The 19,495-nt window shown below is 34.1% G+C and overlaps 1 protein-coding gene across 1 annotated transcript; it reads left to right on the forward strand.

The window, feature by feature from the left end:
- The first annotated feature begins 18,871 nt into the window (after window positions 1-18,871).
- On the forward strand, window positions 18,872-19,288 carry LOC149264424 (plasmodesmata-located protein 6-like). The gene has a single exon (XM_089398910.1). The coding sequence runs from the start codon at window positions 18,872-18,874 to the stop codon at window positions 19,286-19,288; it is 417 nt and encodes a 138-aa protein (XP_089255036.1).
- Window positions 19,289-19,495: the final 207 nt, after the last annotated feature.

A 19,495-nucleotide genomic window follows, 5' to 3' on the forward strand; every position in this document is an offset into this window, starting at 1 on the left:
CTTCTCATTAGTAAGATATGGTGCATACCTCAATAGCTCCAAAAACCTGGTCATGTACCCTTCATTCATCATTAACACCATCTTTAGCTCTTAGAATTCTTTTTCCTTACTTTCATAGTACCTTTATGAGAAGTACTTCTTCCTGAAAAGTCTCTTGAACTCTCATCAGCTGAAGTCATCTATCCTGATGTCTCTAACCCGCTTAACATCTTCCCACCAGATGTTTGATTCTTCTGCCTTCTTCACATATCCATCAAAAGTAGGTGGTTTTTATTTTTGAATTCATCTAGAAATTACCCCCTATAATTCCTCATGTAAGGATGAGAGCGACAACGATCATGATGTCTATGATGTCATGTGCATGGCTGATCCGAAGCAACCCTTATCGTTGGAAGTCCGAAAAACTATGAAGAAGTATATCATTAACCTCTTCTTTCTTCTCTTGTACCTGTATGGTCCAATCATTATCTGCCTTGCAACTCCTTATATCTTCCTTCAAGATCCTCATTGTATCGTCCAAATTAGAAGTATGCCCCAGACTATGTTGCTCATCTGATGCATAGGGAGATTCTGCGTAGTCTACAACCTTGCTAGCCATTTGACCTCTTTCTTCCTACAATGCATAATATGTCAGATAAACCAAATCACAATAAATTGATGTAGCTTAGTATAGCTTGGGGAGGATACCTTGTCTGCAAGATGACCAAATCAATGTTATACATGTATAAAATAATCATAAAAATGTATAGACATACACAATCAATGTATCAACACAAAAAATCACTCTAACTAGGAACTAGTCATCGATTCAAGGTTGTATCAATAGTGCATGTTATGACCTCATACATGATAACAACCATCAGTCCATTGTACACATTGCTACATGCAACCAACAATATGCATTAGCAATGCCTAACCAACTACAAATATGGATAACTACATGTAGTTGAACATAATTGATTAGTCGTTGCAATCGACCTACAAGACTGATACACGTAATCAAAATAATCAGGGATTTAACCTAACATACAAGGATGTAAGTAAGTGACATAAAATCAACATGTAAGTGATAAACAACCATATACAGTCAGTCACATACCCACCTCAATTACTCTTCATGAAATCAACATCAAATTCTCCATGACAACCATACTACAACCTTAATCCATCATTAATAAAATGAAACAAGTATATAAGTGCAAGAGACACACATGCAACTAACATGCATGCATGACCAACAAATTCAACCCATCTAGTCCGAGAGTTGAACCATTCTCTAATACCAATCTCTAACACCCTCCTCCCACATCCACCCAAGTAACCATGCCAACTCAGGTAGACATGAAATGAGAGGCTACTATGATCATATTCAACCTCCTAGGTAACCTTAAGGAAGTGGAATCAATGGAGCATCACAAACAACCATCCAAAATCATCAATAGAACCCTCAGGAGACAAGTCAACCACTCAGATAGCTTGTTCGTGGGCCCCACTGTTGTTTTGGATAATTTAAGGCTCAGACACTATCATGCTATGGGAAAGGGAGCGACCAGAGACCTAAAGTTTCTCTCATAGGCCTGCATGCCAACGACTGTGGATGAAACTTGCTAGTTCTATGCTAGTGACTCTGAGATTCGAGCCACTTTTTCAGGCCCAAAGCCTAGGCCACTATCCAAAATGGAATGAAAGCTCAGAATTAAGTAAAGTACAGGGAAACAATGATGCGGAAGTAACTAGTTGATCAAGGCCTTAACGAGACCCCTACTTTCCATGGTAGGCATTTCATTAAACATATCATTGACATATAACCTATAGGTGTAAACAACAAAGTTAAGTGTAGGGATCTCTTACTTATATGAGAATTTACATGAACCATTGTTTCGTCATGTCATTTGCTGCCTTATCACTTATTAGGTCATATATATGATATCCATTCAAATACAAGTAAAAGCATGATAAGAGCCAAACATAGTTGTTTCCATAAAATGAACATATAACCAACATAATAGGAACATAATTAGAATAAACATATCAGGCATAAAAATCCATATATACACTAGTGCATTAGACATGAAAATCAAAGGAATAAATTTATCATTAATCAATGTAATGAACCGACCAAAGGTGGGACTACCAAAGACGAGATATTGGCTGAGCCAAGTCTCTCTTCAACCAATCACCCCTATGCCATATTCCAAGCATGAATGTGGGACTCAACCAAGGCATAACGAGGCTAAACCAACTCACCCTCATCAATAGAAACTAGGCATTACCATAATCCATCCTATATCACTAGGCTAACACAATGAACACATCATAATAGTCTTTACCGTGATCTCCACCTGATCACTAGGCCAAACAAGCATGGATGCCACCAAATTTCTCCACCTACCCCATGAGTAACTTTCCTGTCTCCTAGTCTCTTAGGCCTTACCACATTCCAAACCCAGATCACTAGGCCCCAAACTGAGACCCACTCTCTAGGCTTTACAACATATCCAAAACTCGGGATTACTATACCCAACAAAGAGAAAACCACTTCTAGGATTTATCGTATATCCTGCCATTCACCGACAAGGATTCCTAGGCCATCCAAGGCAACAAAAAAATATGTATTTACCACAACCCACAATCCAGTTTAGGGGTTACTAGGCCATGTATTCTATCATTTCAGAGATCCACCTCACTCAGCTTCGACTCCATTTGGAAATCTAGTTCAACCAAACATGAGAACCCCATCACACCATGGCTATCCAAAAACTAAAAGGCTAGGCTAAAAAACACCATTACACCTGGAAAAACCCATGCCATGATAGAAAAGAATCACATGAAATGTCATGCATGCCAAATCTAGCACAGAAAATACACATCCAAGTCGATACCTACAATGAAGCCTCTTGTAGCTGCTTTTTCCTTCCTTTCCCTGCTTGATCTTTTCTTCCTCTTGCCTTCTTTTCCTTACTTTCTCCAATGCCAAAGTGCTCCAAGAGAAAACTCTAAGTATCCAAGAGTATGAGAGAGAGAATCAAGAGTGCTCCAAAATTGAACTGACAAAATGTTACCAACTCATCCTCGGAAGCCTTTTTATGAATGAGGCCTCTATTTTTTTCCTTTTCCATTATTTTCCTTCATTTTCCTCCTCACATGCAACCTGTGACCTTTCACCTCATTTTTCTCCTAATTTCCATTATTTTCATTAATAATTGTGCCAAAAAATCCATTTTTCCTTTCCAAAGCCTAAGCCATTTCCTTTGCCAATTTCCTTAACTATAAACAATGAATTGAACACCCTCTAGCATGTCTTTCTCAACATTCAGCTTGGAATAAGTGTCCCAGTCATCCATGGTTATTGTTTTTAACATTTATCACATGTAATTTTCACGAGGCTTGTTACAATATCTAAAATACTTTTGGAAAACAATCCCAAGAAACTAACATTTTGATATTATTTTTTTAAAGTGAGTTACTTCTTATTTTCCCCTATTTCTCTTTATTACTAGAAAATATTTTACTCATCCTTCTAAAGGATATAATTTTAAAGGAGAGCTAAATTTATTATTCGGAGGATAATTGCAATTTTCTCGACAATATTCTATAGTATCCAAGATGATGAGTACATGAGCCATGGCTAAATGATGCTTGCTGATAGGGTGGAAAAGTTGGATAACATCATTATGCCATTTTTTGCAATGGTTAACAATGTATCAATTAGCAAGATATCCTCTTGGAATACCAAGTGTCACGTGCCTATCTATGATAGATCCCCTATTTAAAATATCCATGATAATTGGATTCTCAATATGGACACCTAGTTCAACAATAACCTAATTCCTAATGAGAAGAAGGTTCCAATTAGCAAAGAAAATATTACTAGACATGCCAAACACTTGGTTGAATATCATGCAACAAGCCAATTTTTAGTTACTTCATGGATAGGATTTATGGAATCCTTTAGTCTCATGTTCTATCCATCCCACTACAAACATGTTATGAACATCAAGTGGATTCATCTATATCAAGGTTTCAATGCCCATACAAGAGTGGATTAACATACTCAAGTAGCTATGAATCCTTATTGGAATTTTTGATCGAGGTGAAAGGGTTGTTCTTAAAATTTATTTACATGAACATTTTTATCAAGAGCTTAAGTAAATGTATATTTCCACCATTAATTCTACATGCACTCAAGCACAATTAGTTGAAGAGAATTTTTTTAACAACTTATTCTTCAACATCATTCTTAAAGATCTACAACTTTAAAGCATGTATGTAATACCGCCATGATCACCCCTATCTATATCGTAGATATTATGTTTATTCTAGTGAGCCAAAATTTGTTGGGCCTATGTACTAATGTATATGTAAGTATTTTGGGGGTTTCCAGGCTTATTTGATTTTAGGATGGGGATCATATGTGTCAAAATACCAATGAGCCTAGCCATGTAAATATGCAATCACTCATATTAATTAAAGTACATCACTACTATAAATTGAGTCAAAGGAGAGAGTGTGGGTGACGAGAACTCCATGAGAGGGAAAAGGGGCTCAAGGACTAAGTGATGAGGGTCTTATCTTAAGGGACAAACCATTAATAAAATGAACCTAAAGTGAAATGTGCACATGTTTCTATCCTAAGGTGGGAAAAGGGTATCTTAATGTGTAACTTGTCAAAAAGGGAACGTGCATATAAAACTGTGGAGTATAATGTAATTCCTAATTCTTTAATCCATTATACTCATTCAATTGTACCACTGTGATATTGGGACTTTCTTTTTGGAAGAGATAGATACTAATCTTAATATGTTACCCTATCGACTCTATGTGGATCTAGGTGTGCATGTCTCCTTCAGTTTCCTTCTGTAAGGATGCATATTTGGAAGGATAAGTGTAGCGAAACATCACCTGGTGTGAGTCATAAAGTGTATTTGTAGACACTTGAAGGTATTCGGAACTCTTAGAGCAATATGGCTCTAAGACTCCCTATTCAGCCCACTCTAGAGCCATGGAAGAGTAGTGGCACAAATTGAGGGATTGTAGGTGCAGAGAAGGTGTTGCACTACCTTGGGTTTCAGGATAATGGGAGAAGGGGGACTATAGGTTAGAGGTCATTGGATTCATACCTTGGATTGTTATCTTGTTGGTGTCATATATGGACTTCAGTCAGTTTAAGTAAGTATTTTCCCCTAGTTGAGTCATAGCCCTAGTTTAGGGGTCATTAACTACTGAGATATTATGAGTAGTGTGGTCTATGGCTAGGAGGAATGATTAATGTCTATATATAATTGGTTCCTCTTTCTAAAGATAAGTGCTCTTAATTATGTTTTGTAACCTTATGTTGTGTATATTATTGTGTTTGCATGCTATTTACAATTTATGTGTTTATCCATGTGAAATCGTGTTGTTATGGATAAGTAATGTTTCATTTCATGATAATATGCATTAGGCATGATTGTAAATGCATGATTAAGGTTTGATGGGTGCCTTAAGGATGTAATTCATCATGATATGAAAGAATGTAATATATGGATTTTGAGAAACTCTTTGGAAATAAGCTTTATCAAAGGTAGTAATGCACCCTAGTGGGAGGATAAGGGTGCTACATACTGGTATTATAGTGAAGTTTATAGCCCTTGCAATGTGTGGGTTATAACCTCGATAACAAAAGAAAGGTACAGTTTTCTTTCTAACTATTTGAGTGATTCTTTTCAAGGGGAAGAAAAGGGGAAATTTAGGAAATTTGACACATATGGGAAATGTTTAAGTTTTCTAAGGAGGTTGAGTGGAAGTGGATTTTTTTCTGGAATTTGTAGATGTAGATTGGTAATATTGGGTTGGATTATGAATTTATTGAGATGTTGATGGAAGAAGGTTATGAAATGGGGTGAAATCTTCAAATGCCAAGTGAAATTTGGAGGAGAAATTTGCTCAAAAATAGGAAATTGTTAGCCACGTTATTGATTGTGCTAATTTTAACTTCATACTTAGTAACTAAAGTTAGCTAATTGCAAAACATTTCTCCAAATTTTCCAATGAAAAAAAAGTTATAGAAGTAGTATTTATTGGTATAAATGACAAAAATTATGAAATTATGGAAAAATTCAAAAATTCAAAAATTCAGAATATACATGAATTATGACTTTGACTATGATGCCAAGTGGAAGTTGAATAACTAGGTGGAAAGGTGGGGACAAGTGTCATCATGAAGTTAACAGGGAATAGAGAGACCCTATAAAGAGTTAGGAACTCACAAGGTTAAACAAAAATTGATCCATTGATCGGATGAAATATACACTATTAAATATATCAAATGAATTTGTTGCATTATCCAATGAGCACCATTAAGCCCAAAACTGGTTTATAACATTAGATTGCAATTATTCTTTGCTACTATATTTTTTGGAATTGACTTATATGGTTAACCCCAATCACCATCAAGTATTAAGATGATCTAGACTATCATACATTAATCAACCTCCTCTAACTAAAAATATAAATTATATCTACTTTAAATTATGTTCATATGGATGCGTAAAGGTTACATTTCATGCTAATATTGACTAGTCATGATTATCAATTCATGACTAAGGAGCTACGTTTTCCTTAAGGATATAATTCATCATGGTATGAGAGAATGTATGAGATCGATTTCAAAAAATCATTTGGAAATATGATTTATTAGAGGTATTAATTCCCCACATTGGTGGTCTAGGTGTGTTGTATTATCCTACTTCTACAAGGTCCTCATCTTCTTCTTCTTATTATAATTTTTGCCAATATTGTAAGAAACAAGGACACAATAAGTGTGAATGTTTGCAGTTGAAAAAGAAAAAGTTAACTATATCATCTTCCATTGAGGAAGATGTTGATGCTCTAATTGAGGCCTGTATTGAATACATAATCTATGGTGTGTTGAATTTCCAACTCAATAAAGTCAACTTCATGTAGTACTTTAGTCTAAGATATCTTGAAATAGTCTATTCATCACACATAATCATTTCCTCATGATTTCTCCACTGTTTATATCCTTAATGATGGCTACTAAGAAGAATTGATTGCAAAATCCATTTTTGATAAGCTGCACTTTCTAGTCAAATTTCATCCTCATCCTTAAGCATTCACTTGGAAGGATAATGGCTCATCTACATAGATCACACACATGCACTATGTTATTATCATTGGTCCAAATTTTGTGGATAAAGTTGCATGTTATGTGAGAAATATATATTGTTGTAATTTATTACTTGGATGACCTTATCAATATTCTTAGAAGGCAAAATATGATTCATTTTACCTAGTCCATAAAGATAACATCAAATAAGTACAACAATAGGTTGCTAAAAATTATTCTCTAACTTTTATTTCGTAACCTTATCCACATTATTATAATTTTTTTTTGCCACTCATTCGACTTCATTGCCCTCAAAAATTACCTCTAAAGGATATCATACTAACTTTCAAAGCTTCTTAGGTCTTACAAAGTTCCTTCCTTGGAAGTTTAGATTTGGTAGCCTCTTCTCAGTAAGTTATTACCCTGTTAAAAGTTAAAAATCACCTAAATTTTCCCTTCAATTTGACTATTTATTTCATTCCAATCAATTGAACATCCTTAATACAATAAATGCATATCAAGATTCAACATTGGACACCAAGATCTTGGCCAATAATTCAAGATATATTATTCCAATTATTCAACTTATTTTTGCTATAGATAAAATTTTCATCATGAAGACATACCCAATTCAATAGGAATTCAACATTTTGTACCATGTTTCTTAACACGGTCATCCTGCACATCAAGCATATTGGATTCACTGGCATTTGAGAAAACAACATTTTCCCTCTATCCCAAGAGCATTAGAGGAAAATGCTTATGTTGCTAGGAGGAATCACATGGATTCTAGAGCCTTAGCATAAGTATATTTTTCATATGTATTTCCCCATTGTTATTTGAATACAATATTATTATATAGTTTGAGAGAGAAATTTTCTAAAACCTTGAATTAATCCTTCCTCAACAATTTGCTAACTTCATGGATTGGAAACGTTTCATGTTTAGTTTCCTTATCAAGCATAATATGAGTGTAATAAATGGTGGAACTTTGAGACATTTTTGAGCCTCAAAAATGCATGTGATAGTTGGCATGATGAGAGAATAAATTTTGTAGTAAACATCATTTGTTGTTACCTCTTTTTGACTTAGTATTTCTTTGCGACACTAAATTGAGGTTTCACATACAAGAATGTTCCAATTAAACTATAACATCAAGTTCTAGTGCCACAACCCCTTATCTAACAACCTTTTTAGTGCCTTCAACTTGATTTTACAATAACCTCCATAAATAGAATTGTGAAAAATTATCTCACCCTTCATAACAACTGTTCTATTGACAACTTCTTCTTCTATAGCTATTGTTATAACAACTTCTATAACAATTATCTATTCTTCTATAGCCGCATAATATCTACCAAAATATTAAAAACAAAATCTATAAAAAAAAAAATTATGTTCTAAAAATATTCTTACATCATAACTATTTTTATTTAAATCTATTAAATATGAAAAATTGACGGAAAAAAAAATAGAAAATCCATTTCTATGCATTTATGATCTCTTTATCCTAATATTTATTATGGGATTACTTGTTACTATTTTGTTACCAAATTGTATTTAACAAGTAATCCACTTTTAAATTATTAAATGATTTTGATGTGCATACATAAATGTACATCCTCAATCTGATGAAGGTGGAGAGGTGAGTGATATAAGGTGTGCATTTATGCATGCATTCTTTATCCTCAGACGTTTGTAAATTTTTCTATCGATACAAACAATGTGTACAACTACCTACATTATTATATTATTCCAACATAAAAGTACTTGTAAATAATTAGTTCACTTGTATTTATTTTACAATAGTAGATACGGTTCCCACAATATATGTGGGAGTATTATTTCAATATGAAAGTTTTTCATCTTATATGAGTTTCTAAATTTAATAGAATATTAAAACTATAGTTAAATGTATATGATCGTTTACAGTAGTTATAAAAAGAATTTATGGTTTAGAGTTGAATGTTAGTTATAGAGATTATAATAAAATATATTATAATAAAATGATGGTATATATTTTTTTAATAATTAAGATAATTATATAAATTAAATAAGTAATTAATATTAATAAATTTAAAATAAATAAAATTAGCAATTGCATTAAGTGTTGTAAAGGATACGTTGTAAGGCATAAATTTGAGAAGAACCATGACATATAAAAAATTATTGAAGATAAAATATTCTATGGAGATTAAATATTTACCATTCATTTAATAATTATTAATAATTAAATTAAAATAGTAATTTTTTGTTACAAAAATGTGTCTATCTAAATAGTTTGTTTTCAATGTTAACATGACCAACAAGAACATGAGGGTAGATCCTACCATAGGTTTCCCTGACAGGACTTGGCAGGACTTATAGATTCTATACAGGACAAATTGTCTTCGCCTTCGAAGATGGAATGAGCTACACAAGCTTCAACATCGCTGTAGTCCAAGCTTCAATATCACTGTAGTCCATGTACCCAAACTCATCTTTGTTCCTCTGGATGGAAAATACAAATGTTCTCCTAAGACTGTCAACATGACTAACACTAAATGCGAGAACGTGACTAACACTAAATTTGGGAATGTCCCTGCAAGTTGATTGATGTAGTAACATTGGTAACATAGATGGAAGCCATGTATTGTTTCTCTTCTCTACAACAAATTCCCCAAAAAAGCCACTGATTGATTTCAAAAAGGTCTATGTCTAAGCAGGTGCCAAGAGAAGCCAAACTCACTGAAACCAAGAACATCGATCAAATGATCCAATGTCATCAACAGAAAGGGCTCTATGAAGATGTATCGCCTCAAGTTGTTCCAATGCTCCAAGAAACCAGCTAAAAATCTCCATCAGTGTGATAAAAATTAGCATGAAAATATAAAATGAGAAGGGTTTTTTAAGAAAATGAAACTATGGTTATTAGAATAATGCAATACCAATAGTGCAAATAGCTTACCAAGTATCTTTCTTCAAGAGACACGAAGTAGGCTCCAAGGGTAAGAGATTTGGTTGTCACTTTAAAGTTATCTTTCTATTTCCTTAGGCAATGCTTTTACAATAAAATATCTGATTATGTAAGTTTCCACATTGTGAAAGAGAATTGCAACATCTAGAAATGACAATACTTTACACATCCTTGCAATCCTATTCTAGTGGATCAGAACGAAATTCATTCAAATGGATGAAAAGAAGCCACTCAAAAGACACGTATTATGTATTTTTCAAATTATTGAATTTTTATAAGCACATCAAAATTCTGAAATAATTGTAACTCTCAAAATAATTGTTTTCTATTTGTAATGATATGAATTTGTAAATCCAAGACCATTGTAACTCTCTAAAAATTATTTTCCATTTGTAAACATAAGAATTTATAAAGACAGGACATGATTAGAGCTTTGAAAGTAAAAAACTATTTTACAAACTCTTGGATCATGTATCATCCATAATTTGTAATATTTTAATGAATTAAAATTCATGCACCCGAATTCCAATATACAAAAAGCCTATCTGCTTAAAAACATCTATATAAAAATATACTTCTACTATCAACTCCTCTATTTCTCTAGATTGAGCAGCTCCGTGACAAGACTATATTAAAAAGGTAATAGCCATTCATTTCCATCAATATATTCTTATGATCTTAAATCAGTTTATCTAGTCTATTCAACTAGGTAGTTGTCTTCTCTATTTGGGCTCTAGTGTACTGGGATTTTTCAGTGTTTGGCTAAGTACACATCATCCAACAGTACATACAAGGTGAGGTATATGTTAGTGCAATGACATTTACATGTGTGCATATAAGCAAGGGGGCTAAAGATGATGGTGAGTAATCTGACAGAGAGATCTATGGTTTGTAGATAAGGGAAAGACCTTCGAGTGTAAAAAGATATGCACGTCATATGATATTTATGAAGTGATGGCATTGATACTATATACTATGATGAGACTTTCCAACCATACGTTTGGATCCAAATTCCCAATGACTTCACCAAGATGGTGAAACAACAATATATTAGCTTTGAGGATATAAGAGACTACTTTGAGATCAAGATTTACAAATAGATAGGGAGAGGCATTTTTCTATATACAAGAAACCTAGGTTAGATTTGTGTTGAGGATAAACAAATGGTTTACATAATCTTCCTATATGGATAGTGATGCATATTAGTGTGTTTTTGTTTGTTATATCCACTATCTAAAGAGGCAGATTATGTGTTTAGAACACAAGGGACACCTCCCTAGGATGTAGGGTTGAGGTTTTTCAATGCATTGTGGAATGTCTCTACACCTGTGACATTTTATGTCACAAAAGGGAATGCATATTTTTTCTTTTACATCATATGCATTTCATATCTGGATGCTCTTGCTATAGGTTAGATATATAAAGTTTTGTTTCTCTGCATAAAATTGTCCAAATATTTTTTTGATTGAGGTTATGCACTTCTCCATGTTTCTATTCATGAATTCCATGTCGAATTTCATTCTCCCAATAATTATGTAGAGGTATTTGAATATGATGTTACAAAAGAGCCTCCATCTATGATGGATGTAAAAGTCTTCAACTTTAAAGGGCCTTTTGCAGAGGCTACATCTCTAGGGTATGGCAAGATCAATTTTCTGAAATTTACTTCACAGTAATTGACTGATTTGTGGATTCCACTTCAAGGAAGACCGACAAAAGCTTGGTAATGAAAGTTATACCTTACGATATTTTTGACAAATACAGAGGGTCTTGATGTGGTTACTCAATACATAACAAAGATGGAAAATGAAGTTGGAAAAAATATATTCATCATGTGACATTAAAATCTCAACTAAATATTTGTCTTTTCCTTAGCATAGTATAGCTCACTAGATTCCTCTATTTGTTTAGACATCATGAGAATGAGAAATAATTCTATGTAGACTGCTCGACACTCACCTCAGATAAATTCAACATTCCAGAAGCTATTTTGACTTCCAAGCGAGGAACTTTTGGTTAATTATTTTTCATGCTACTTGAAATGAAAAATGCCTCTTCATATGTGCATGGATTTGAGACAAGCTAGTTTCACATTTGAAAAAAACTTGAAATATATCTCTTGCCCATTCATGAGAAACCATGATTTATATGCCATAGAGGACAATCATTGCACTATGGAGGAATAGGGCACTTAGCCTTGCACAAAAGATAAAAATAGTAGAGAATGAAGAACCAACAGATTCAAGGGATCTTCAAAATAATGTTTTTGGATACTTTTTACTTTTCAAGGATTCATGAAGCCAACGTGACCAACATCCATTCACAAACATTACCTTTTAGTGTAAGTATATCAATCTAAGGTATTTCCCTATTTTGCATTCCTGCCAAGTTATTGTTCTGATCCTTACGTTGTTTTTGACAAACTGTAATGTCAATGATTTTTTGGTAAGAGCATGCTACAGAAATAATATAATAAACAATGAAACTCAACAACCTGTGGGAAGTGTCTCTTACTAATTTATTCATTACTTGTTTCTCTGAAAGACATACCTACTAAAATTATTTTTGCAATTCCTAATAATAGGTAGAGTCACTCATGGAGTTATATGATGGGGGTTGCTTAGACAAAGATATGGAGAAATATTGTTGTCTAAACTATTGAACCAAGACATGGAAAATTTACAAACAAAAATTATACCAGAGATAGATATGGTAGAAGTTCAATGGAAGTGTTTCTAGGTTTGGTGTTGAGATCACATGTATCCACCAAACTTTAAAGCTTGATAATGGAAATGGTTGAATTATTAACGAAGTTCTTATCCTTCATGATGTGTTTTACTTTGTTATATCCACTAGATAAAGAGGCAAATTATGTGTTTAGAAGACCACAAGGGACACATCTCCCCAGGATGTAGGGTTGAGGTTTTTCAATGCATTATGAAATGTCTTTATAAATGTGACATTTTATGTCACAAATGGGAATGCATATTTTTTTTTTAATTTTAAATAACACGTATTTCATATATTTAAGCTCTTGCTACAGTTTAGATATATAAAGTTTTGTTTTTGTGCATAAAACTATCCAGATATTTTTGTTATTGAGGTTATGTGCTTCTCCATGTTTCTATTGATGATGTCCATGCTGAATTTCACTCTCCCAATAATTATGCAAAATTATTTGAATATGATGTTACATAAGAGCATCCATCTATGATGGATGTAGAAGTCTTCGACTTTAAATGGCCTTTGGTGGAGGCTATATCCTTAGGGTATGCCAAGATAAATTTTCTGAAATTTACTTCACAATGATTGACTGATTTGTGGATTCCACTTCAGGGAAGACCGACAAAAGCTTGCTAATCAAAGTTATACCTTACGATATTTTTGACAAATACACAGGGTCCAGATGTGGTTACTCAATACATAACAAAGATGGAAAATGAAGTTGGGAAAATTATATTCATCATGTGACATTAAAATCTCAACTAAATATATGTCCTTTCCTTGGCATAGTATAGCTCACTGGATTCCTCTATTTGTCAAGACATCATGAGAATGAGAAATAATTGTATGTAGAGTGCTCTACACTCACCTTAGACAAATTCAACATTCCATAAGCTATTTTGACTTCCAAGCGACGAAATTTTGGTTAATGATTTTTCATGCTACTTGAAATGTAAATGCCTCTTCAAATGTGCATGGATTTGAGACAAGCTAGTTTCACATTTGAACAAAACTTGAAATATATTTCTTGCCCATTCGTGAGAAACTATGATTTATATGTCAAAGAGGACAGTCATGGCATTATGGAGGAATAGAGCACTTAGTCTTGCACAACCAACAGATTCAGGGGATCTTCAAAACAATGATTTTGGATACTTTTTAGTTGTCAAGGATTCAGGAAGCCAATGTGACCAACATCCATTCATAAACATTACCTTTCAGTGTAAGTATCTCAATTCTAAGGTATTTCCCTGTTTTTCATTCCTGCCAAGTTATTGTTTTGATCCTTAGGTTGTTTTTGACAAACTGTAGTGTCGATGATTTTTTGGTAAGAGCATGCTACAGAACTAGTATAATAAAAAATGAAACTCAATAGCCTGTGGGAAGTGGCTCTTACTAATTTAGTCATTACTTGTTTCTTTGAAAGACATACACACTAAAATTATTTTTGCAATTCCTAATAACAGGTAGAGTCACTCATGGAGTTATATAATGGGGGTTGCTTAGACAAAGATATGGAGAAATATTGTTTTCTAAACTATCGAACCACGACATGGACAATTTACAAACAAAAAGTATACAAGAGATAAATATGGTAGAAGTTCAATGGAAGTGTTTCCAGGTTTGGTGTTGAGATCACAAATATCCACCAAAAGTTAAAGCTTGATAATGGAAATGGTTGAATTATTAACGAAGTTCTTATCCTTCATGATGTGTTTTGCTTTGTTATATCCACTAGCTAAAGAGGCAGAGTATGTGTTTAGAAGACCACAAGGGACACATCTCCCCAGGATGTAGGGTTGAGGTTTTTCAATGCATTATGAAATGTCTCTATACCTATGACATTTTATGTCACAAATGGGAATGCATATTTTTTTCTTTTAAATCATATGTATTTCATATTTTTATTCTCTTGCTACAGTTTAGATATATAAAATTTTGTTTTTGTGCATAAAAATGTCCATATATTTTTGTTTATGAGGTTATGTGCTTCTCCATGTTTCTATTGATGATGTCCACACTGAATTTCATTCCACCAATAATTATGCAGAAGTATTTGAATATGATTCTACACAAGAGCCTCCATCTATGATGGATGTAGAAGTCTTCAACTTTAAAGGGCCTTTTACGGAGGCTACATCTTTAGGGTATGCCAAGATCAATTTTCTGAAATTTACTTCACAGTAATTGACTGATTTTTGGATTCCACTTCAGGGAAGACTAGCAAAAGCTTGTTAATCCTAGATATACCTTACGATATTTTTGACAAACACAGAGGGTCATGATGTGGTTACTCGGTACATAACAAAGATGGAAAATGAAGTTGGAAAAAATGTATTCATCATGTGACATTAAAATCTCAAGTAGATATCTATCTTTTCCTTGACATAGTATATCTCACTGGATTTCTCTATTTTTCTGGACATCATGAGAATGAGAAATAATTGTATGCAAACTTCTCGACACTCGCCTCAGACAAATTCAACATTCCAGAAGTTATTTTGACTTCCAAGAGAGGAATTTTTGGTTAATGATTTTTCATGCTACATGAAATGAAAAATGGTTGTTAAGATATCTATGCCTTAGATACGTTTGCATAATTTACTGCAAGTAACAAACTAGAACATAAAGGTCTCAAGTGAATTTATGTTTTGCAGGGTAACTTACTCTTATCTGCAAGGATGTTAGGTTTCTAGGCAAATCTCTAAAACATAAAACCAAATTCTCCTTCTTGTTGGAACATATAGAGGAAATAGTGGTTTCACCTCCTTTGTTAGCATCAATGGGTAGTCCATCTCTGGCCATGTTCCTTCGTAGAGGCAGAAGCCTTGATGCTAGCCATGGTGAAAAGTACATAGATGCCAAAGGAAGACTCAAGTTCCATTTTCAATCCTTTGTTTCATTCAATGTTCCATGTAGGTACACATTGAGTTCTTTTCTCATTAGAGCAACCATACATTGTCTTCTGTCACTTGTAAAAATGGGAGAATTAATATCATATCACCAAAAGAGGATTGATCTGCATTAATTCCCATGAAGCAAATAGAAAAGAAAGAGTGGATGCGCATGGATTTGAGATAAGGTATTTTCACATTTGAAGAAAAATTGAAATACCTTTCTTTCCCATTCGTGAGAAACTATGATTTATATGTCAAACAAGACAATCATGGCACTATGGAGGAATAGGGAACTTAGTCTTGCACAAAAGATGCAAATAGTAGAGGATGAAGGACCAACGGATTCAAGGGATCTTCAAAACAATGATTTTGGATACCTTTTAATTGTTAAGGATTTAGGAAGCCAACGTTACCAAGGTCCATTCACAAACATTACCTTTCAGTGTAAGTATCTCAATTCTAAGGTATTTCCTTGTTTTGCATTCCTGCCAAGTTATTGTTCTAATCCTTATGTTGTTTTGGACAAACGGTAGTGTCAATTTTTTGGTAAGAGCATGCTACAAAACTAATATAATAAACAATGAAACTCAGTAACATGTGGGAAGTGGACCTTACTAATTTAGTCATTACCTATTGCTAAAAAAGACATCCCTACTAAAATTATTTTTTCAATTCCTAATAATAGGCAGAGTCACTCATGGAGTTATATGATGGGGGTCTCTTAGACAAAGGTAATGAAGAAATCTGATGTCTAAACTATGGAACCATGGCTTGGAAAAATTACAAACAAAAAGTATACTAGAGACAACTCTAGTAGAAGTTCAATGGAAGTGTTTCTAGGTTTGGTGTTGAGATCACAAGTATCCACCAAAAGTTAAAGCTTGATAATGGAAATGGATGAATTATTGACAAAGTTCTTATCCTTCATGATGTGCCTTTTGGAGACCATTTTCAGGTGCTTCCTCATCTCTTTGATTATACCCATTACAATTTATTGTACATGGATATTTTGAAAAGAGAGTGGATTTGTTGTTTCATTTTCCTTATTTTACCAATTTGCATAGAATCTTCAATTTGCAACACAATGTGAGCTATTTTTTGAATGTGTATAGCTCCAGGTAAGGAGAGAGCTTGAGAATCTAGTCTTTGCATCAGAAGCATGTAATGTCAGAGTATTTGTGGGCATTGCATGGCTTAAGCATGTCGCATCTCAAAAGAGGATCACAAAAAACATTGTCGAAAAGTTCACTGACCATTTAAAAGAGACCCAACGTTTGTTGGAGGAGGAGATTCTTACCCAAGATTAAAAAAAAAGTTTAGTAACCACATGTTAAACAACAAAAACAATTTTTTTAGAGTATCTAATATTGGTCTTATTCGTGCAGAACATGGAACATGGAATAGACAACTTTCAAACATGACACAGAGATATGGGTTTGCACTATAGACTTTGTTTTCCTTTTGATTGGATTGGATTGGCCATGGCATTCAATTTCCACGGTTTAATATTTGTTCATACAACAGATTCTTTAAAAGTGTGGAGGAAAAATCCCTTTGGCCTAGTTGACGGTGGAAATGTAGAAATTCAGATTCAATTTATTCATTCTTTTTGTGACTTAAATTATCAACCCGCAAATTCTGATGTGACGAGAAACCTATCAACATAAATATAACACTACGTTCTAGACTACATTCATAATAATATTGCATGTTCAATGAGGACATTGAACATTCTAGGGTAAACTACCAGGAAAAGATCAATGCTCGTAACTAAAAGAAATGCAGATGCAATTATCAAGCACTGTTGCCCTCTCATGGAAATTATGCACCTCAGAGATTGAAGGTTGCTTATGGGGCAGGCCGGGAGCAAGGAAGTGGAAAACGCACATCCGCAGAAGAGAGTGAGTCCCTGCAAGAAAGCCCTTCCCAGACTCCCACGAAGGCCATCTTTCTCAAACAGTTGAAGCAACCCGTAATGCCTAGCTCGAAAGACCCTGCAAAAGCACTGCCTTCAGTTCCTGGATTTAGAGGAACGTCAGGTTATAGATGTTGTTAGAAAATCTCGTTATTGAGAGAGGAACTAGGCCAACTAGGCCAACTCAATTGGTATAATTAGGCGATTTCTATCGTCTAACACTTAAATCAAAAACACATAAAACAACAAATGCCATTGGAGAGAATTCTACTTTATAAAAACACCTTACAACGTAATTATATTGTATCATCTTTTATATCAATGAGTTTTTTAACTTTAATCTTATTTGTGATAGAAAAAATATATCCTCACGAGATATTTTTTATATAAAAAAACAAAATAACACAAGAATCCAAAATAATGACACCACCCCTATCCGCTAACTGGCGAGCCAAGACGATCAATGAATATGACATAGGTTGCTACTCCACTAAATGCGCTCACAGCTGCTCGTTACAGACAGTATTGAGGCTTGACCTTATGGAAGGCAAGTTGGGCGATAATATCTTCGTTCATTCCCCCACATTTTTTTATGATTCATGTGCGTCCCTGTAGCCCATAAAGCATCTTATTCAAAATGGTTGACTTGTTACATCTTAGTAGTTGACTTTTTGGATGCGTTGCTGTCAGACTCAACTCCGCCTCAATTGGTGTTGATTCCGTTATAATTCGTCTCCGTTCCACGTCAACACCGTATCGCAATACTGGGTGAATGTCTCTAGAGTCACAGGGCAAGCGCACGAATGCTCCAGATACGTCGCTATTACTTCAATTATATTCTCATGACCCTTTCATCTCCAAGTCCATTACGTCGCCATCTCACCTATAACGTGGAGATTCAGTTCCATGAATCTTATTCAAGCCGGCTCATGGCTCTCTGAAAATATAAGACACAAATCTCGGACGGTGTTCACGAATCACTGGCATTACTACTCCACTCATTTGGCCAACTTGACATGCTGGATATCAATGCTTGACTTTGATTTTGTTTCATGTATTAATGGCTGTGCAAAGTCTACCATATCACATCGGTTTCTTCTAGAAGTTGACGCTGCCCATCTGATTTTATCTAGCAATATCCACCACTAACTCGTGGTGACTTTAATCCCTGCGCATCCCTGCATCTTCTTCTATAAATTCTCTTGCAATACATAGAACAAAACAATATAACTTCTCGCCTTCTTCATCTGTATTCACTGGAAACGTCGAAGATGGAAGGCATGATAAGATGGCCGTGGTATTCGATGCCGTTATTGTTACCTGGCCTGCTGCAGCTTCATTTGATTTCAATTTCACCTGTGGATGGGAAATCCGATCCGTTTATTTATGGTCTCTGCAATGTAGAAAAATACAGAAATGGCAGTGAATTCAAGAGCGACGTGAACGCAGTAGTGAAATACCTGGTGAATGCCGCTGCCCGCAGTGGGGGATTCGCCACATATTCACCTGGTGAAGTCAACTGTCTTCTTCAATGCAAAGGCGACGTGTCTGAGGAAGCTTCACAGATGGTTTATGAAGACTGTCCCAACGCCATCGGCGCACGGATTCAGTTGGAGTTCTGGCTCATTCGTTATGAGAAATACAGTTTTTTTCAATTTAAACACAATTTAAACAATAATAAAATTTAAATTTCGTGAGAACTTATATAATAAAAATCCCAATTTAAAAGAAAGGAAAAAAATCAATCTTTATATTTGCTTATCAAGAAAATTAACCTAAAATATTTAAGTAATTTTTATAGTAATTTCATTTCATAGGGTTATTAAGTAAATGTGAATTAAGTAATTTTTATAGTAATTTCATTTCATAGGGTTATTGAGTAAATGTGAAAAAGG

This window comes from Pinus tabuliformis, chromosome 6 (assembly GCF_031772625.1).
Source record: "Pinus tabuliformis cultivar Carrire ecotype Pingquan chromosome 6, CPIR1, whole genome shotgun sequence".
NCBI lineage: Eukaryota > Viridiplantae > Streptophyta > Pinopsida > Pinales > Pinaceae > Pinus > Pinus tabuliformis.